The sequence below is a fragment of the Strix uralensis genome, chromosome 2 (genome assembly GCF_047716275.1).
Source record: "Strix uralensis isolate ZFMK-TIS-50842 chromosome 2, bStrUra1, whole genome shotgun sequence".
Taxonomy (NCBI): Eukaryota; Metazoa; Chordata; class Aves; order Strigiformes; family Strigidae; genus Strix; species Strix uralensis.
The window spans coordinates 63,110,009-63,131,903 of record NC_133973.1 but is presented as its reverse complement, the minus strand read 5'-3'; the positions used below and the strand labels follow the sequence as shown (position 1 = coordinate 63,131,903).

The window sequence follows — 21,895 nt, the reverse complement described above, 5'->3', positions numbered from 1 at the left end:
TCTGTCAACCCTGTGCCCCAGCTTTCTGTCTCACACACACAGAGTTTTCTTCCTTCATAAAGTGTGTTTTTTACATTAGCATTTTCTCTACAAAGTATTTTGGCTTCCAGAAAGACATATACTTCAACTAAAATCTGCTGGACACCTTTTCTACAGTCTACTCAGTTACTCAAAAGTTGCTTTCACCAGAGTATAGACTAACCTAACCTTGAACAGTTCTCCTCCATCTCTAATGTTTCTCTAGCATACAAGCAATGCATCTAAAAATAGCAGTCAAACCTCTGATCATAACACGGACATTCATTTAATACTGCAACAATTACTACAGTATACAGACACTTGCCCATGTCTATATACCTAATGAATAAATTGCACTTAAAATCCTGAAGGAGAAAGTATAAAAGCAAGCATGCCCTGAAAATGTGCTTTTTCCTCCAAGTGCTCATTTGTAGTTATTTAATCCATTATGTCTGGAAGATCGCAGATTGTGTAAAATAATTCAGTTAAAGTAAGAATGTAATTAATGGAAATCACACTACAAAAGACTGAATCAAATTAACAACACTTATTATTAATGTGTTTAAATATTATTCAGACACAAATCAGAATTATTCCTGAGAAAGAAATAAAGCAGTCTAGAAATATTTCTTTTGCTGCTAATTTAATAAGAAATATTTTGCTGATAAGAAACAATAGGATGTGGACATCTCAAGGCCCTGCCATCTGCTTGTAAAGAAAAAATGAAAGATTTGGTTTTGTTTTTTCTCCTTGAACATAAATTTTTAATGTTAATGGTAAACAACTAAGCAATTTACCAAATTACTAGAAAAATAAACACATAGATGACTCATCTAGGAGTCAATAGAAAAATCTGTCTCATTCTCCTACGTTTTTCTTCAAAATACACTGGAGAATAACCTATTCATAGTGACAAAGCAGGAGATCAGACCAAGATTTTTATGTCTTAATGACCTAAAAGTACATAGCACTAATTACAGCTCCCACAGAACACCACAAAAACACCAGCTCCCACAGAAATGTGTGTGATAAGTCATTGTTTCATCTTTGATCTCCAGTTTCAGAGCATTGATATGAACACCCACGTATGGCCCTTCTGATTCTGCAAAGGTGGGGAGCATTCGATAACATTCGATAGTTGTTTGTGGCTGATGACAGGGTACAGCAATTAGACCTTACAGTTCTCTCCAGTAAAAGACAAGAAGCAGAGATGTCAGTTAGGGAAGGACTTCAGCTTCTTACCAGGGCAAAGTTCAAGGGTAAGCTACTGGGGAATCCTCAACTTTCCTCAGATTGGAGGCTTTCTCCTCATCTAATCACCACCCATGTTAGATAGCTCTTTTTCAGTTCTCAGAAAGATATGATGGCTTTTCCGAGATTTGATTTCCTTTAGATTTTTTGGATGGTTCCACATAAGCATTTTTGCTGTCACCATTGTATACTTAATTGCATACATTGGGTTGACTGCATCTTCAGTTTCCAGGAGTTTGCTGTCTCCTGTGGGTGAAATTTACTTTAATTTCTGCAGAAAGACGGGGAAAAAATGCTGTAAAAATGCAGTCATCTGTCAGTTCCTTCATCCTGGTGATTTTCCAAGAAGGATATACAGAAGTATATCCTGAAGAATGAACAAAGACTATTCAGGTGAAAAGCTCTGTTACAAAAAACTTGTCAAATGTACAACTCTTCCTTCCAGCAAACTATCAAGTGAAAGTTATACAGTAAAATATAGCCTAGAGAGCACACATCTGTAAACTCTGAGACATGTAAATATTCAAAAGTTGAAATTTGGGGAGGTTTAGGAAAGAATTGATTACTCTTTAATCTTCTTTTCACATAAAGAAAATTCCAAACAAATAATATATTTGTAAAGGCATATTTAAAGTTTACAAATGCAGAAATTCAGAGATGCAGGTTATAACCTGTGACTCTCTTTGAACCACAGTTCCATCTAACACACATTTGGAGGGCATTATATTAGGTAAAAATCCATTATTATTCTTTTGGAAAATAGTATGGATCTCCTTCTATGACAAGAAGACCCGACTATTGGACAAGGGAAAAGCTGTGGATGTTGTCTACCTGGATTTTCAAAAAGCATTCGACACAGTTCCCCACAGAATTCTCATAGAAAAACTGGCTGCCCATGGCCTGGATGAGCAAACGGTCTGCTGGGTCAAGCACTGGCTGGATGGACGGTCCCAGAGAGTGGTGGTCAATGGAGTTAAATCCAGCTGGTGGCCAGTCACAAGTGGTGTTCCTCAGGGCTCAGTGTTGGGACCATTTCTGTTTAACATCTTTATTGATGATTTTGATAAGGACATAGAGTGTATCATCAGTAAGGTCGCAGATGAACCAAGTTAAGCGGGAGTGTCGATCTACATGAGGATAGGGAGGCTCTACAGAGAGACTTGGATAGATTGGATCAGTGGGCCAACGTTAACGGGATGAGCTTCAACAAGGCCAAGTGCCAGGTGCTGCACTTGGGCCACAACAACCCCATGCATCGCTACAGGCTTGGGGAGGTGTGGCTGGAGAGCTGTCTGGAAGAGAAGGATCTGGGGGTTCTAATTGACAAGCAGCTGAACATGAGCCGGCAGTGTGCCCAGGTGGCCGAGAAAGCCAACGGCATCCTGGCTTGTATTAGGAATAGTGTGACCAGCAGAAGCAGGGAGGTGATAGTCCCCCTGTACTCTGCACTGGTGAGGCCACACCTGGAGTATTGTGTCCAGTTTTGGGCACCTCAATACAAGAGAGATATCGAGGTGCTGGAGCGAGTGCAGAGGAGGGCAACAAAGCTGGTGAAGGGCCTGGAGAACAGATCCTATGAGGAGTGATTGAAGGAGCTGGGACTGTTTAGTTTGAGGAAGAGAAGGCTAAGGGGAGACCTCAGCACTCTTTACAACTACCTGAAAGGACATCATAGAGAGGTTGGTGCTGGTCTCTTCTCACAGATAAGTAGCGATAGAACAAGAGGGAATAGTTTTAAACTGCAACAGGGGAGGTTTAGACTGGACATTAGGAAAAAAATTTTCACAGAAAGAGGGGTTCGACAGTGGAATAGGCTGCCCAGGGAGGTGGTGGAGTCACCATCCCTGGATGTGTTTAAGGGTCGTTTAGATGAGATCCTGGGGGATATGGTGTAGGGGAGAACTTTGTAGATTAGGGCTGATGGTTGGACTCGATGATCCCAAGGGTCTTTTCCAACCTGAATGATTCTGTGATTCAAACCGTTTTGAAGCCTGGCAGGAGGATGAGCATCATTTCAGGATGAATCTCAGAGTGAATCCATGAACAAAAGCTCAGGTACAGAATTGAAAGAGCTCAGAAATAAACTAACACAGAGATTTAACTCCAGAAAAGCTGAGAGTTTTGGTGGACTTCCGAATTTAGAGACATTTTAAAAGATTAAGTGAGAAATCATCTATATTCATCTGATCCTTCTCATGCTTGAGAAAGTGCATACCTTTGTGAATTCTCTAGTAAGAGAAGACAGTTACACTGAAAGAACCCTGATTAATAATGAGTTTCTCCTTCAAATAGGAATTGCCTCTAAGACCACAAATTTGGGTTGGCTGCATCAGTCTGACTGGGTAGACTTTTTATTTTACAAGCTAGGAATAGAAACAGAAGGAAACAGTGGGCCAAATGTTACTTCAGTAGCAAGGGTGACCGAACTCAGGTGCAAGACTCAGTGTAACATGTCCTCATCAAAGACACTGAAGTAGTCAATACCTCTTGTAGATCTTATTATGGTACCTATATTTTCCTCTCTATTTCATCTCTCTTTTTCAAAATCCATCTCCCAGCACTGATAAACTCTTGCCTGGACCACTGTCCAGCAACACAGTACTCATTCCTTTGACAAAAAACATCACTAAAATTCTTTCCATCCTGCACATCTCCTAACAGCTCTTCTGTCTCATCTTTTATTCTCTCTCCAACTTGCCTCTTATCTGCATTTTTTTTTCCACTCTCTTGCACATAAATATCTCCTCACATGCTCCCACCCTCTTTGGCCCTTCTCATTCTGTCAAAGCCACATGTCAAAGTGACTTCTTATTTTCTTCTCATTCTTTTTTCTTCCATCCCACAATTGGATCCCCACACTTGAATGATTCAGTCAGTTTTAGCACACTCTGCAAAATGCACTTATTATAAAAGTTCCTTGCCTTGTTTCTTGGAAAGGTTTCTTAAAAAAACAAGCAATGGCCATTTATACATAAAAGTCAGAACAGACAAGGAAGATACAAAGCTTTTAGTCTATCAGTTTGCATGGTAGAGATCCCCACCTCCCAACCTAACTGCAAACCTTATAATCTCTTTGCAGAAGGGGCATCTTCACGACCAACATCATATTTATTTTTGTCTGAAGAATGCCTAGCAGTCCTGACTTAATGAAACAGCAAAGGATGGTGCTTGACTTTTACAAAGGGACAGTTATCTCAATACAAACTGCTACTGGAAACAGTGCAGCCCAGACTTCACTCTTTACAATGCACAACGCAGTCATAGAGCTCACTGATACAGGATATCACTAGGCTGAGAGCTGAAGAAATTTCAAAAAAGGGAACAGATATTTACAGAATTTTATATAAGTAACAAAAACACCCAAAACTGCAACAATGGAGTCCCTTAAAATTAACATCAACAGTGTAGCTTTGATGATGGCAACACCATAGGGTCATGCTATAGGATCAATTCAGAATGGACAAAGATTTGGAAAAACTTCTATAGCGATCTCATTTCATAATTATCTGCAGAAAGTTTGTGTCATGATTGCCTGCTGTGTGATAAACACTATGTGCTGGATGCTGGTTCTGTATGATCATTTCCATACTCTTAATTCAGGAGTTAATTATAAGGTAAGACATGAAAGCAACCTAAACCATTTACGCCACAAGTCTTTGTGCTTGATATTAATTAAAAATATACATTTCCAGAGCTATAATGCAAACTGGATTTGGACAACCTAGACCTTCTCCAGGTATAAATGTCTTTATCTATCTGAAAGTGCTTTGGAATGTTTGCACAGAGTTCATCAAATATTTTGGTAGACTGCAACAGCATCATTATAAAAATGATTCAAAATTCCAAACTCTTTATCTTGTACAGTGCTCCAGGAGGTAAAAGGAAACTATTTAGAAGCCAACTGAATGGTGACCTGTGTGCTATTTCAGAGCATACATTTCCCAGCTGAAATCCAGGGCATGCATATTTCTAAAATGTGTTTCTGAAGATATTTGATAAATGATACATCACACCAAACATTTTATTTCCACAAGTCCTTCTTTATAAGTGATAAATGACAGTTGAAAGGTGATTTTCAGTGACTTTAAAGCTTCAAATGCAGCCTGAATTAATTTCTTATCCATTTTTTTCTCCAGTGAAGCCTGTTGCATTAAACAGCTTGTTTTACTAAGAAATTAATTTTCATTTTATAGAGTGGCAGCATTCACAGAATCACAGAATTGTCTAGGTTGGAAAAGACCTTGAAGTTCATCCAGTCCAACCATCAACCCAACATTGACAGTTCCCAACTACACCATATCCCGCAGTGTTATGTCGACCCGACTCTTAAACACCTCCAGGGATGGGGACTCCACCACCTCCCTGGGCAGCCCATTCCAATGCCTAACAACCTGTTCTGTAAAGAAATACTTCTTAATATCCAGTCTAAACCTTCCCTGGTGCAACTTGAGGCCATTACCTCTGGTCCTGTCGCTTATTACTCGGTTAAAGAGGCTCATCCCCAGCTCTCTGCAACCTCCTTTCAGGTAGTTGCAGAGGGTGATGAGGTCTCCCCTCAGCCTCCTCTTCTTCAGACTAAACAACCCCAGTTCCCTCAGTCGTTCTTCGTGCAACATGTGCTCCAGGAGGTGGTTATTCCCAACCCTATAGCCATGTATGGGGTTTATGCATTTTTCACCTACCTCCAGAGTAGCTGAGACCTTCCCTATAAAATCAACAGCCAAATCCTTCTTAGACTTTATAAATTCTCTAGATCAATTCTTTATTCTCAGGGGACAAGGAGGGAGAGAAGGGGAGTAAAATTTACTCTAGGATAACTTTTTCTCTGCCTTTACATTTTATATCTATTCCTTTTTATGTTTTAATAAGGGTTTACTGGGTTAAAAGAAGATATCCTCAGCAGCAGAAGAGGGGTTTTTTCAAAGAAAAAGAGTGTGTTTTTCCTAAAGATAATCAAGATAGTATTAGCCTGACTGCCTCTGGAAACATGTTCCTCAGTCAGATCCCTTGATGGAAATTATCATATCATTTGCTGTCACATACTTTATAAATTTTGGTGGTCTGCTTTGCCTTGGACTATTCCAGCTGTTTTAGCAGGATACAGATGAAAATTCAGTCTTTCATATTACATGTATTTGATCCGCTTATAGTTTGGAAAATTAATGCCAAAGCCTGAAACTGACATCAGAAGCTGAAATCAAAACTGAAATTTGCAGGAAAAAAAAAATGGTAATTTAGCTTACTAATTTAGGTAATTTTTCCTACCTCTGTCAAGCAAAATAACTGAAATTTTAGGCTTATGTTAGAAAACAACAAGGGTCAAAAAAAGCCTTGTAATACTTTGAACTCTGTCCTGCACTAGATCCACTTCAAAGCGGAATGGCATCAAATTCTTAATTCATGGAAATTTGCTTTAATACTGACAAATTGCACAATTTGGACAGAATATAAACCGATAGACTAGAAATACAGGATATAGTCAGATACAGATGAGATTAGAGTAGCAGAAAAGGAAGGTCAGTGGAGCCAGGCATATTTACCTGATATTCTTCATGCTCACCTATATTAAAGAGTCTAACCAAACCAGTTAGCAAAGGCATAGCAACATACCTCCCCATCATCTGGTGGTGGCAGCTAAAGCCTTACCTCCTCACCCTCCTCCCCTCAGTTTGCTCCCTACATGAGCTCTGCAGAAGCAGTTCTGCAGCTTCTTCAGCCACACAGCAGTCTTCCCCTTACAGGGGATGTCTCTCAAAAGCTAGTGCAAAAGGAATGCTAACAGAAAATTAATTGCCTTAGAATTACTTAGTTAAGCAATAGCAAATAAATTCTGTAGGGATTTTAATGAAGCAAAAGGGAGATGGTTGACATAGTTTAGAAGGTATGACACATACTGATGCAGTATTCAGGGATGGACTAAAGCAGCTCTTGAGGCAAGCATGTAGTGTACAGCTGCTGAAAGATGATGTGTATCAAGGATCCCAAAGTGACTACAAGCATCAAAAAAATCAGTGACAGCAGGAAAAGCTATTTATATCTTTGTCTGAAAATAAGGACACTATCTATACGTATTCTATACATGCAGACATGTGAATCAAAAAATAAGACTTTATACTAGGCTAAATTTTTAGAAAATCTTATTATTAATCTCATTTTTGTAACTCAAAATATGTCAAAACTGCATCACTGTACATAAGTATGCCTTGCTGGGGAAAAAAAAAAAAAAAAAAAAGCCAAACAAACAAAAAAACCTGGACCAACAGCTTACTCATTTTTACAACAATTCAATGATTCAGTATAATAGTCTTACCATATGTATGAAATATGTGCCCAAGATCAGTTAAGAGCCCAGACTGGAGACGTCTGTCAACTTGGAAACATTAGCTGTGTATTTCTGTACTAACATGCATTCTTATTAATTGCACAGTAAATGGCTGATCCCTTTAACTGTGAAAATAATATTCCATACACATTCAATAAGCTACAGATAAATTCCCAAAAGACTTGGGGTTCTTAAATAGAAACATTACGTTCTATAGCAAACTCTGTTACTCCTGAAGAACATCTACACAACCCTATCTATGACATTCGGTTATAATATCCTTTTTTATTCAGATAGTGTGCCAAACTACTTGTCAATGTCAGTGGAGAAAGTTATGGTATAAATAACCCTGCCTTACCGAAATGCATAGAAGGCACCTATTTGCCACTTTCTAATTCAGTGTTTCAAAATATAAAATGACACTACACAAGATGATTATCTTAAATCGAAGGTGATGCTACATGGTATCCAAGACAAGCCTGTGTAAGTTCACTTTTATTCCTATGGTATGTTGACTGAAGAGGCCAAGAAACACAAGGCAGGGATATCTTGGTACTTTTGTCTAGGAAAGATAGCCTTGAAATTCTATGATTAAGTAACTACATTAAGTTTCACCAGCTGACATCAATTCTTTATATATGTAAAACACAATGCATAGTTGGAGAGAGAGAGAGACTTAAGGAGATCAAATTATTTTCTGTGAATAAATTATCTGATTAATTCTTTCCCCCAAGTTTCCAAGGCATGAAAATATAAGGGTTTCAATAGTCTTGTTCATTTCATACAGTAAGGATATGTTTATCCTTGCAGCATTCAAGGGCTACTTTGAACCAGTTAATTCAATGTTTCGTATCAGCATGAAGCTTTAGCCTACCCAGTTTTCTCAGCAAACAGCAAGCAGTGATGAACAAGACTTGGAAACCTGGGAGAAAAGCAAAGCTGAAGAAAAAAGTGTAGAGCCAGGAAGGAAGGAGGGAAACAGCATTTGTTCATTGTTGGCCAGAGGATCCAGAAGAGGGTTTATTCCTTTATAATGAGGGTCGAAATGACTGCTTGACTTCTAAGTTGAGTCTGGTTTTGAAATAACCTCCCACCTCAGAATATTGCTAATGTGAACTAGGGATAAAAAGGTATAGCATCATACATCATAAATATTTCTATTGGATTCATACAAAAAAGAGGAGTCTGCCATATCTATGTCATTACAGCTACAGGTGGATGTTTTCCAGCTTCTACCCGTTAGGATGGCTCTGATGTAAGCAAATTATATTTATACACCTCCAGGAAACACCAGAAGGGGAATATCCAGTAACGTGATCATTTCAGAGCTCCTCAGAGTAAAATTTTAAAAGTGAGTCTTTTTATTTGATATGAATTTAGGGGGTTTGTCTCAATGCGAAATTGAACAGAGGCACACAGAGATGAATGAGCTGATGTTCTGTAAATCAGGGCCTTGAGTCAGGTCAGATTAATAGAAAGCAGAGCCCTGTGGAAAGACAGGATGGTGATCATTTTTATGTGCCAAGGCACGTCACTCCTGTAATATTTAAGCTACAAAAAACATACACTATGTGACTAAAGGAGGTCTGGTCATGAGCCAGTAAAGGACTAATGTTGCTACCTAGAAGATGATAAACCAGACCATTACTGTGGGGTGACATGACCAAAGCTGTTGTATATCTACAGGCTGATCCGGCAACAAGCTTTCAGTCTTGCAAAACCCTTTTGCAAGACCCTTTTACAAGGGTCAGTTCAGCCCTCCAGCACCTATCTCAGCAAGCTTTGCTGCCTCCATCCACTCCACATGCCTTGGTAGCATTTCCAGTGCACCCCCTTGTTTTTGTGTCCTAAAAGCATTAGTTGAGGGGACTGCAAGACCCTCATTATGTTTGAAGTTTCAGAACATTTTCTAAAACTGAAGATGACACCATCTGTTTTTCCCCAGTTATCTCAGCATCCTCAAGACTAATGAAATTGTGAATTTCTAGTAAAGAAATTACATGGAACAAATCACAAAAGTGAGGGGCAAACTATTTTACTTCACCTATGTGAATCTTTGTCAGCCTTCTTTTAACATCAGGCTAATACAGACATACAGAATTACAGCCATGCACTATGAGCAACAGTACGGCAAACTGCAGCACTTGCATTACCTTTACAGGAAGCTTTCAGCTCTAGACAGTAGTTCCTCTGGAGAGTCTTCCATCTCTGACATCTCCTCTTTTTCTCACTCCAGTTTTCTTCTCTGGATTTTTTTTTCCTCTTTAGATCATGTCATCACATCTTCCTCCAAGCCTACACTCTCTCATGTTTGTTCATTCACTTTTGCCCTTGCTTTTGCTGACAGAAGACATCATTTGAGGACCCAAAAGAAGTTGAGTGGTTCTCATTCTTATTTGTGTCTGTTAGAAGCATATGTGTGTTCTAACACCTTGCTAAAAGTTTAAGACTACATGGCTCTCTACCCCTCTGGTTGCCATAGGCAGGGTAGAAGCTGAACAGCAGCATTCAGTTAAGCTAATATAATGTTCTACTGACTGTCTCAAACAGAAAGGAAAAAAAACAACCTAAAACATACAGAGAATGCAAGGCAGGGCAACACATTTGTGCTTGACAGTCTTTCACAGATTGGACAAAATACAGTTCAGAATTAGTTTTAATATAAAGCAGACATTTGGAAATTAGTTTTTACACTTAGTGTTGAAAATATGAATCTTATTATTTAAAAAAATATCATTTTGTAAAAAGTGAAGCCTGGGTGGCAGAATCTTTTAAAGCAGACAATCCTACTGAGTCCTTAGAATAGCAAGCAGCACCATCCAGTGGCAATTTTTTCCTATTAAGTTCTTAATTAAGGCAAATTTACATACTACAGAAGTATCATAGCACCCAAAAGAAGATATTTTTCCTTAAAGCACACATATTCAAAGCAGAGCCAGACTTCTACCAAGATAGATCTAACAATTACACAGGCAATAGTCGGTGTAAAATCAATATTCATATTGGATTAATAATACAAAATCGTTGTTATAACATATCAAGCTGCGATCCAGCTGAGAATTTTGCTCGCTGTTATACTGTATATTTGTTTGAATTTAAACTTATCCTGTCCTTGTCTTAGAGCACTCTGCTTCCTTTACACTTCCTTTGTTGCAGTTACAGCAGGTAAAAATGACTGTAGTTTATCTAACTGTTGCTGGCTCTGTCCTGTTGAAGCCTCCTTGCTGGTGGTAGGGGCTCTGCTCTACCCAAGCAGTAGAAATCCAAGCACCTCAGGGGTACTGATCCAACGCTCCTCATAAGGAGCAACTTGTAATGCTCCTGCACAGCTGTTTTAAAGTCACTTTTGAACCTCTCAAAATGGACAGATGTCACACCCTCCTCCTAAATCAGAGAAAGGCAGGGAACCTTGATAGTCCGTATTGCTTAATTGCTAGCTCAGTCCCAGGCTCTTCTCTCTGGGAGAACTGTTTGATGAATATTTCACCCTGGGGGCCAGGACAGATGGATCTGCCCCATGTCTGTATCTCTTTGCCCAATCCAGTCCTCCAGCATCTATCTCAACAGGCTTTGCTGTCTCCATCTGCTCAACGTGCCTTGATATTATTCTTAATGCACCCCCTGAGTTTATATCCTAAAAGCATTATTCATGGGGATTGCAAGACTGCCCTCATTATACTGCACATTTTCAGTTGGGGAAAAAAAAATAGAAAAAAAAGAGTAGACTTTTGAAGGGTAATGGTGGTTTGAGCTATGAGGACTCCAAACCAGACCCACAACTACATGCTGCCCAGGAAGGACACAGCTAGCCTGCTCCAGAGGGAGCTAGATTTTTCTTCAAACTAAGTTTTTCTACTGGATTTTATGGTTTAGGTTTCACTACACTGGTTTCAGGTTGTGTTCAACCCCCAGAGTCACAACATTTATGATTTCTGCCTCAGGCTGGGAAGTTCGCTCTCCAGCCCCTACCTCTTGGTTCCATTTCTACCTCACTGTAAAACACTGCAGATAATCAAGACAATATGAAGGCAGCCTTCTCTCTCCCCCAATTAGGACCAGTAGTCTCTCAAGGAAGGAAAAGTGTGCAGGAGAGAACCCTTGCCCTGCTGGAAGCTGACCAACACACCCAGGGGCACTGGCTTTCCTGCTCTGCCCTGATCTTGGGCTCTTTTGCTCCCTCCCCCCCCAGACAGGAGGGTAGATGAGAGCAAACTTTTATTCTTGCCCAGTGAGTTATGGCTCGGACTCTTCACCAGAGGATAGATGGTTTGTTCTGATAACCTGACCCTAATTTTCTGCCAACTCCTACGGCAATGTTTTAACTCCTCTTCACTATTATTCCATCCCAGCACAAATGAAAGCAGCAGGAATATATTCTCTCCCACAAAAGCCAGGGAGAACAACAGCTACAATTTTCTTTTTTACACCGTCTTTTCCAATAAAGGCTATGAATTTTCTTCTGTCCCATTACTACCAATCTTTTGGTAGGATATATGTGGAGGTAAGAACACCCTAATTCACACTCTTCTCTGCCTATATTAAAGACAGATCAATACGACAATGGATGGGAAGTGGGAAACCATGCTGAGTAAGCTGATCACTAGTTTCTGTGACTCCTCATCAGAAAAATTCTCTTAAGATTAGCCTATTACCATCACTTAGTATTATGTTTCATATACCAGTGAATTTTTCTTCTGTTTTCCTATTCCCTCTCTGAAGCATAATTTTCCATGTGCAAATAAATAGCCTCATTACTGGAAATAAGCAAAAACTAGACTCTGTGAGCATAGACAGCAATAATAACAAACATCTTATTTCATTTCATTCATGCTTCCTGCAAGGAAATACTGGTAAAACCAGTCCACAAAACTAGAAAAATGGTCAGACTGAACTACATCAAAGTTTTGCTCTCTGCCAGCTAATTTCTGCTGGTTAGATGCTATTAAAAATCACTCTGCTTTGAGTTAAAAAAATTAAGCTTAGGGGATGTTTATTCATAATTTAAGCTAGTTAATAATAGAAAAGTAATATGGAAAGAAAGTGACATTCTCCATTTCCATTAAAATAATAAAAATTGTGATTATAAGCCCATACTTCATGTTAGTAAGAAGCTAGAGCTTTTAAGGCCAGATTTTGCACTTTAAAGTATTTGTGTTTTAAGGAGAAATACAGAAATGAAAATGTTATTCAAGATGTCAGATCATTAAAATGTCATTTGAAAGATCCTGGCAAGATCTTTCTTAGGGCTACCTACAAGACAGGATATGAAACTAGATGATAGCTCCTGTGATAAAACGAGCCCTATGGAGACTTTCACAGAATTTCTGATACTTGCTGGTATCGCTTTTCTGCCATTTGATGTGCTACTGGTATATCTTCTTTTTAAATTTAATAAAATGAATATTACTCTGCCTTTTCTCCTGACTAAAAAAAATGTTTTATAAAATAGCTTTAAAAAGGCCATTACCTTAATTTTTGTTTCTGCTGGCTCATTTAAGTATCATAAACAGCTAACACTCCATTTTAACCCACAACACAAAACAAATATATTATTAAAGGAAAATAGTGGACAACTGCACACAATAATTCATTCAAATTAATGAGCTCTGTCTTTTAATAATAAATTTTTAACATTCCTCCTTACATCTTTCTAACTAATGCAGTTCCAACATAGCTTCAAATATGCAGTTAATAATTACTAATAAGAGCTTTATCAACTCAAGAAATTTTTCTAAATACCAATAAAAGTTTATAATATTAAAAGATATTCTAAGATGTAGATAGGTAGATAGATTTCTTTTCAGGGTAACCAGTGTATTATCCCATTCTCTGTGTATACAAATACAGGCAAAAGGGGAGAAATCAAATATATCTTACTGTATTGCAAAGAGGAAACAATGAGATTTTATCCACACTACTTTTCCTTGACTATGCTGTACCACCAGACGCAACCATACGTGCCTGCTTATTGAACATGAGTGAATGGGTTGTAAATAGTCACTTGAGTTATATGCACAGTAAAAGGCTTTGCTGGAGGAAGAATGCAAGTCAAAGAAGGCAAAAAACAAAATGCACTCTTAGCTGAAAGAACAAAGAAGTTTGGATCAGAAAAGTGTAAAAATAAAATTTTCTAAGATTTTTCTGTTTGAATTTTTTTTCAAGCTCTCGATCAAAAGAGGCTACACATTTTGAGGATGAAAACTAGAAAGAGCTTATCTTGAAATACATTGTGAACTAATTTAGTACAGCAACATCAGCATAGAACTCTGTACATCAGCACTTTACACCAGATGGCCCTGTCAACCAACATGAAAACATACTTATAGACCATCTTACCTACGCTCCTCAGTAATCCTGAAGGGTCAAATGGTAGGGCTGAGATCAACAAAGGTAAACCTGACACACTTTTTTTTGTTTTTTTAACATACACTTGTTTTAATTTCCTGTGCAGTGTACGCTTCTAAGAACAAAACTAAATATTTTGTTGTTTTCAACAAGTCTATAAAATAGTACAGATTAATTCAAAAATACCACAAGAGCAGATTTTTTTTCTCCTGTGTCCTCTGGGAAAAGGAAAGGGAAAGAAGACTGAGATGAAAAGAGGGAACTGATCAATATTTGGAAAAAAATCTATTTCAAGTGAATGAATGTCTAGTTACTGAAAGAAAGGATAATTAGATAGGGGGGAAAAAAAGAAAAAATATTTCAAACAGAAAATGTAACTAAAAGATGTCCATCTAAAGAGAGTTCAAAGCAATATACCAAAACTTCAAGGGGCAGAGTAGAATCATGAAGTAAGAAAATATTCATATCTGTGGTAAGCATCAAAAAAGTTATCACTAGAAATTAAAGAGGCATCTTCTTTTTCCAGAAACATATTTGTATTTTATGAATACATAACACATAATCAGTTTCAAAAGAAACAACACTTAAAATAAATGTCTGAAGAAACAAAGTTCAACAGCTTAACATGTTTTCTGAAGAACAGCACATCCCGACACAGTAAGACTTCTCCACCATCAAGGGCTAGTACTTGACATATATTGACCTAGAAATTCCATGCCAACATAGAGGCTCAGTAAAAACTGCCTCAAAGCAGAATTTACTCTATGTCTTTACAGTGGTGCAAATTTGGAGATGACAAATTACAGTAAATGCACTTCATTTTCCAACTGGAACCTCTCACTTCATCAGCTTTTCCCATCATTTCTACCTGCAGGAGGCAGAAGCTCTTGTGGTCTGTTCTTCTGCACGCTCCCTGGTGACTAAGGTAGCAAAGGACAAGGGGAGAAGGGGGAGGAAGGATTAAAAGATGAGGACAGTGGGGTTCAGGAGGTTGTGGGCACAAGACTCATGTTTGGAGAAGAGGGCTGTGCAGGAGGGGCAAGAGGCACACCTTTGGGTTGTTCTTGTGAGTTGTAACAGATAAAAAGAAACAGATGAGCTTCCTCTTTCTTCATTGTTATAAGAAAATATGTGAAAATATATCTCTGAAACTTCTTTGGGTGTCCACACTGTCTGAAGTTGCCAATGATAATGAACAAAATACAGGAAACTAATAAAGACTGATAAAAGATGGGGAAGAGCAACACTGAAAATTAAAGTCCATGAGAGGTTGCTCCTGCAGCAACACCAATTAATTTCTCTAATAGTGATAACTGCTAATGGAATAGAGAGTGCAATGTGTTGAGAAAGCAGGACTTCAGGCACTAAAGTTATAAATTGTGAATATAAGGTAGCCACTATTACATATTCTAACAACATTAACATCGATCTTTTGCAAGAGATCCATGAGGAAGTTTTGTTTATATATTTATAGTTTAAAACTTACTCTGATTGTAGCATTTGTCATTTCTACAGATGTTATGGAGAAAACAGCTAACATCGTAATGCAATAGGTGTCTTTCCACATTTTAAAATTCAAAAAAGTTTACTTATAAGCATCTATCTACTTATAAGTATCTATGATTATGAGAAAGTCAGGTAAAAACACCAGGAGGGCTGCATGGATGAACAAGGAACTTCTGGATAAGCTCAGACCCAAAGAGGAAGCCTACAAAGGGTGGAAGCAAGGACAGATAGCCTGGGATGAATACAGAGAATTTGTCCAAGCAGACGGATCAGTTTATGAAGGCCAGAGCCCTGATAGAATTAAATCTGGCCAGGGATGTCAAGGGCAACAAGAAAAGATTCAATACATATGTTGGTGAAAAAGGAAAGCTAGGGAAAATGTGGGCCGTCTCTAGAAGGAAACAGGAGACCTGGTTACCTGGGATATGGAGAATGCTGAGGTACTCAATGACTTTTTTGCCTCACTCTCAACCGGCAAGTACTCCAGCCACACTGCCCAAGACACAGAAGGCAAAAGTGGGGACTAGGAGAATGAAGAACCACCCACTGTAGGAGAAGATCAGGTTTGAGACCACCTGAAGAACCTAAAGAACCTGAAGGTGCACAAGTCCGTGGGACCTGATGAGAGTCCTGAGGGACTCACATCCATGAGTCCTGAGGGAACTGGCAGATGAAGTGGCTAAGCCACTATCCATCATATTTGAGAAGTTGTGGCAGTCCGGTAAAGTTCCCACTGACTGAAAAAGGGGAAACAAAACCCCCATTTTTAAAAAGAGAAAAAAGGAAGACCCAGGGAATTACAGGCCAGTCAGTCTCACTTCTGTTTCCAGCAAGGTCAGGGAGCGGATCCTCCTGAAAACTATGCTAGGGCACATGGACAATAAGGAGGTGATTGCTTACAGCCAACATGGTTTTACTACGGGCAAATCATACCTGACAAATTTTGTGGCCTTCTATGATGGAGTTACAGAGTTGGTGGATAAGGGAAGAGCAACCAATGTCATCTACCTGGACTTGTGCAAAGCATCTGACACTGTCCCACATGACACCCTCGTCTCTAAATTGGACAGACATGGATTTGACAAATGGGTCAAATTTGACCCACTGGGTGGGTAAGGAATTGGCTGGATGGTTGCACTCAAAGAGTTGTCGTCATTGCCTCAGTGTCCAAGTGGAGAGCAGTGATGAGTGGCGTTCCTCAGGGGTCAGTACTGGGACCAGTGTTGTTTAACATCTTTGTTGGTGACATGGACAGTGGGATTGAGTGCACCCTCAGCAAGTTTTCCAATGACACCAAACTGTGTGGTGCAGTTGACACACTGGAGAGAAGTGATGCCATCCAGAGGGACCTGGACAGGCTTGAGGGGTGGGCCCGTGCAAACCTCATAAAGTTCAACAAGGCCACGTGCAAAGTCTTGCACATGGGTTGAGGCAATCCAATGCACAAATACAGGCTGGGTGAGGATTGTGAGCAGCCCTGCAGAGAAAGACTTGGGAGTAGTTTTTTCTCTTTTACCTTATCTGGAAAAATAATTAACTTAAAAACAGGTTTTACACACCTTTTATAACCCAGAGTTAATTTCACTCTCACAGCCAAACTATAATGCTGTTAAAATATTAAAACACTAATAGGTCCTAATAGAAAAATACACAAGATCACTGTAACATTAATATAACTTGCCAAAATCAGTTACAATTCAGAACAATTTCCTTGCATGTATCTTATTCATGCCATTAGCAACACTCACAGTACAGCAAGGATTCATATATGTTTTAAAACTGTATTAAAGCTCAAGAATAAACCCCTTCCTTGTGCTCTCATTTACAGTATAGGGGAAAAAGAAAATCAAAGTTCAAAACTGGCTTACTTCCAGTATGATCAGCACATAGACACCTAGTAAGATGATGGACGCAATTGTTACTTGTGTCTCTATATTTGCGTGAAGGTACTGATGCTTCATGGAGAGAGGAACACTTCCAGGCTCCTGTAGGAAAGCTTGAATGTTTATGAAGATGGTGCCTCTGGTGAAAGAAAGAGAAGGTTTGCTTATTTCTGGAATGTAATGTCATTAGTTTTATTTAAGCATTAATTTTATATTGAGTATCTATCAATATATTTATATGTGTTATACCTTTGCAATTGCAAGCAACTTTTCAAACATTTTCACTCTGTCCCTCAAAATAGCATTCTTTCAAAAGCAACTCATGTACAAACCAGCCTTGTAAATCATTTAAAAAGCAACAAGTCATCCTTTCCCGGCCCTCTGAAACAGGCAGTGATAGCTTAGTTTTAAAACATTTTCTATTCCGTCATAGTCAAGTCTGTGTAAACTACTACTCCAATGGAACATTTCTCAGTCTCTTAGCCAACCTGTTTGGTATCTGAAAGGTTCTAGTTGTGATGATTTGATGATTTCTTCTTGAACTTAAGGGCAGAGACCAGTTGTATACCACCTGCAAGAGAATCACGTTTGGCAATATTAATAAAAGTCAGTGGAAGTGATATGTCTCTGATCTAGGGTTTTATTCCTCTTTTTTCTCTCTTCTGTGCATTTAGGAGAATTTTTTGTGGACAGGGCATAACACACACTAGCCTAAATTAATTTCACCTGATTAGGTATATTACAGGCATTCAGGTTGGAGCAAACTCGTCCTCATTCCTCCACTCAACCAGTGAAGTGAGAGACACCTCCAGGAGGTGGTCCAGAGCAGGGATGCCAAATCACACTTTGCATTGACTATAAGGAGCATCTAGGGCAATTAGGCTCAAAAGATAACAACATGGTTCACTCCCAAAGATTGCCTGGGAAGAAAACATACATAAGGTACAGACCATGAAAGGCCTGGAGGCAGCTTCATACCCCTAGATATTATGAAGGGGACATAGTAGAATTTCAGTAAACAAAACTCCTGTTTGCTGATCTGAGCAAAAAGAAATAAAAACTTTTCAGAAGATAAACACTTTCTGAAACTTTGCCCATTACTACACACTGATATTCATGCAAGTTTAGGCAGATACACTCTTTAAATGTAGATACATATATTCTCTCTTTTTTAAAGTAGAGAAACTTTAAAAAACTTCAAATTTGGTTAATTGTAGCCTAAATCCTAAGCCTGTCCTGACCCTGTATGCTACAAAGTGTAGAAAAACAACAGCTTAATCAGCCAGCTTTGAACATCTGACACAGAGAAATGCCTGAGGAGCATGCATGCAGGGAAGGTTAATTTGGCTACCTACTCATGTCAGGACCATGGCTGGCGTGCCAGCAGAGGTGGGCTGCTCCAACCGTGTGCTGGCTGCCCCCCAGCAGCACAAAGGCTAGTTGGGGAATCAATGCCAGCAGCACAAGTTACAGCAGCCTCCTCATTACAGGGGTGGGTGGTTTAAGAGAGTAATTGCCATTATGGTATTTTTTGCCATGCTGAGGTAGTGGGACTAATATTTTGCTGTAGACTGTGAGATTAGGTATAAGCAGGAATACTGATGGCATTGTTCATTTGTGCTCTCACTAGTAGAGGCAGACCATCCTGTCACATATACAGAATGAGAGGCAGTTGTTTGTATGTCAATGCTATTTATTAAATGATGAAGCTTATTTTTATTTTGCAGTGATATACAATGACAGGCTGTAAAAGATCTTCCCTCACTGAGTTCTCTGGGAGAGAGCAGCAGGAACTTGTTACAAACATCAAAAATAAGAAAGCCTTAAGAGAAATAAAACCAATAAATGTGACACATTTGAGAAAATAATTTGCAACAAAATGTGAAAATGTATTTCAGTGAGTGCAAAAAGGCACTTTGCACTTGTTTCTTCCTTCTAAGACAACTTTTGAAACATTGCCCCTTTTAAACACAAGAACTTCCATGCTAAGTGTCAGTCAAGGACATAAGTTTCACAAAATTTTATTATAAGAAGCTAAAGGAAGTCTTAAAAAGACAAAAGAAAATGTAACTTTCCTCTTATTGGATTAAGTATTAATGCTGATGTTGACACACTTCACAGCAGGGCGAAGCATGACCACTTAATCCACACAATGATGATGAAATGTAAGTGATAAAACACATCTCAGAGAAAGTGAAAGAAAATCTAAAGACCATCACCTGCTGCTGGCGTCTCCTCCTTGATCCAGCATCTTCAGTCTGGCTGATTTGTACTAAAATGTAGTCCTCTGATTGTTGATCAACTACATCTGCTACAAATGGGCCTCCTATGTCTAACTTCAACAGAGCAGAATCATGAAAATCGGTCAGATTCATAGCTGTTAATAAAGTTGTTAAGGTGTAAATTTCCAGTAAAAATGAGCATAGGCTGTACAAATTCCAGGAAAAAAAAATACAGATTAGTCATTAAAAAAACATTCTTCAGCTAAAATGCTTAAGAAACTATGAAAACAAAACAGATGTCTACTTCCTCACCAAGTATCACTGTTTTGGTCACGTTTCCTAAGGGATCAGCAGTTACGGATTCAGAACAACTACATCTGACCTTTCCTAGTGACTTTTGAGATCACCAGTGCTTTCAGCTGACACTGTAGATCTACCAAAGCTCCAAAATAACATACAGAAATACACAGAGACAGATAAATAAGGCTTTTTAAGTGCTTGTACTAGATGAAAGGCTGCATCATTAGCTCAGCAATTTAAACATCACAGAATCTGTACTGCGGAAAACACTGTGAAAGCTCCAACTATGGGAAAAACTAAACCAGAATCAATGTCCTATTCATGACAGAGGATTTGCTTTTTGGTCAAAATTTTACTCACAATTTTTCAAACATCTGAAAGACCTATTTTCAAACTCTTCTCATTTGGGTACTCACAGACTCTTTCTCCTCCAGCTCCATCATCTACTTTTTCTTTCTCTCTCTCTTGGATATCTAGCATGAGGTGTGGTCAAACTACATTCCTAGTCTAATGTAATGGAGAAATCAGCCAACCATGACCCACAAATCCATTGGAAGTCTGACTCAATCAGTCCAAATACATGTAGGACTATTTAAACTTAGTATTGTGATAGTCCACTTCTGGCATGGTTGAGAAAGAAGCATCCCTGTGTATTTGGGGAAGAAAGAAAGACTGAACTTTTAAACCCTTCACAGTCCATTTGTTACAATAACAGAGCAATATTGTAATTGTTTCGCTCCTATCTGTGGTCGGATAAAAAACTAAGGCATCACCAACAAAAAAAAAAAAAATACCCTGAGAAGGGAAAAGAGACTTTATTTTACACATATATGCTCTGTTGAAATCATGTGCCTTAATCACAGGTTTGAGTATCTTAAGGGTTTTAACATCTAACATTTAATTGAGCATATTACAAAGAGTGAATGTTGCAAAAAACATGTACAAGATCATATACCTACTAGAAGGATTTTCCCAGAAAGATTTTTTGTTGCCCACAGAACTCAGAGATTTTTAACAGAAGAAAAACCACAGTATGATTAGAGGGGACTCAGGGCAGTGCTGTTCCGTCCTTCCCAGTGAGCCCCAGTAAGGCCATCCATAGTAGACCAGTCTCTAATGGGGGAAGCTTTGTGACATTAGGCAGGGATCCTTCATCTTTAAAAGAGCTGTTGCATCTGTCCACATTCTCAGCAGGAGAATCAGATCAAGAAAAGAGATGTCTCTCACACTAACCCAAAAAAGACCTTAGCAGATCTAGTGACAGGTGAGCAGCCCATGCATTACAAAGTAATACAAATGTCACCCTGCTTAGCATGGTGAGCAGAGCAATCAGCACCAGTGTCACTCACATGCCTTTCATTAAGAATGAACCTCTCAAGCGTCTATTTGCTTAAAGGAATCACACAGGAAAGGATAAAAAAATAACCTCAGATGCAACAAATCAGAAGACCAACTCCAATCAGGAGAATTTACACACACAGCCCTTAGCAAGCATCAGTACAAATTACAACAGTTCTCTTCTGGTTCTGAAGGTTTTAAGTGTGATTTGGCATCACAGGTTTTCTGTGTCCTAATTAATACATAATATTAGTCTCACCTGGAACTATAGCTATACTTTTAACTAGAGACATTAATTATACTTTCTAACAGGCCTGCTGACCTAAAGTCATTAACCCAATGATTTGGGACACTGCTTGACAGTCTGCCTTTTATAGGAGTATAGCCAGTAATTTACATCTTGAAAAGCTTCAGGTGCATATAATTATGGCAGCTTCCTTTTAAGCAATACTGTTAAAATAAATCCTGTAATTACCTAGATGACACATTCAGGAGCTATTATAAAGGGTGCCTAAAATTAAAGGGGGGAAAAAATTAAACCTTATTTTCAGGAAGAGTGGTTCCTTCCTTCTTTTCCTATAAAGATGAATGTTTTTCCACTCCTTCCTGTGCATCAGAAAGAGCCCTAGCAAAACAGATTCCCCTTTGATTGCAAGTGGAACTGAACATCATTCACCAGTCTGCACTGAGGCTCTGAAATCCCATTAGAG

At 38.8% G+C, this 21,895-nt stretch overlaps 1 protein-coding gene across 1 annotated transcript in view; it reads right to left on the bottom strand.

Annotated features, from left to right (window-relative positions):
- OCA2 (OCA2 melanosomal transmembrane protein) overlaps nt 1–21,895 on the bottom strand; it is a 191,095-nt gene that overhangs the window by 128,247 nt on the left and 40,953 nt on the right. The window contains exons 6-8 of the mRNA XM_074860952.1: nt 19,545–19,702; nt 17,814–17,896; nt 17,311–17,464 (exon numbers count right to left, since the gene is read on the bottom strand). Of these exons, the coding sequence (XP_074717053.1) occupies nt 17,311–17,464; nt 17,814–17,896; nt 19,545–19,702 (395 nt within the window). The remainder of the gene's footprint in view (nt 1–17,310; nt 17,465–17,813; nt 17,897–19,544; nt 19,703–21,895) is intronic.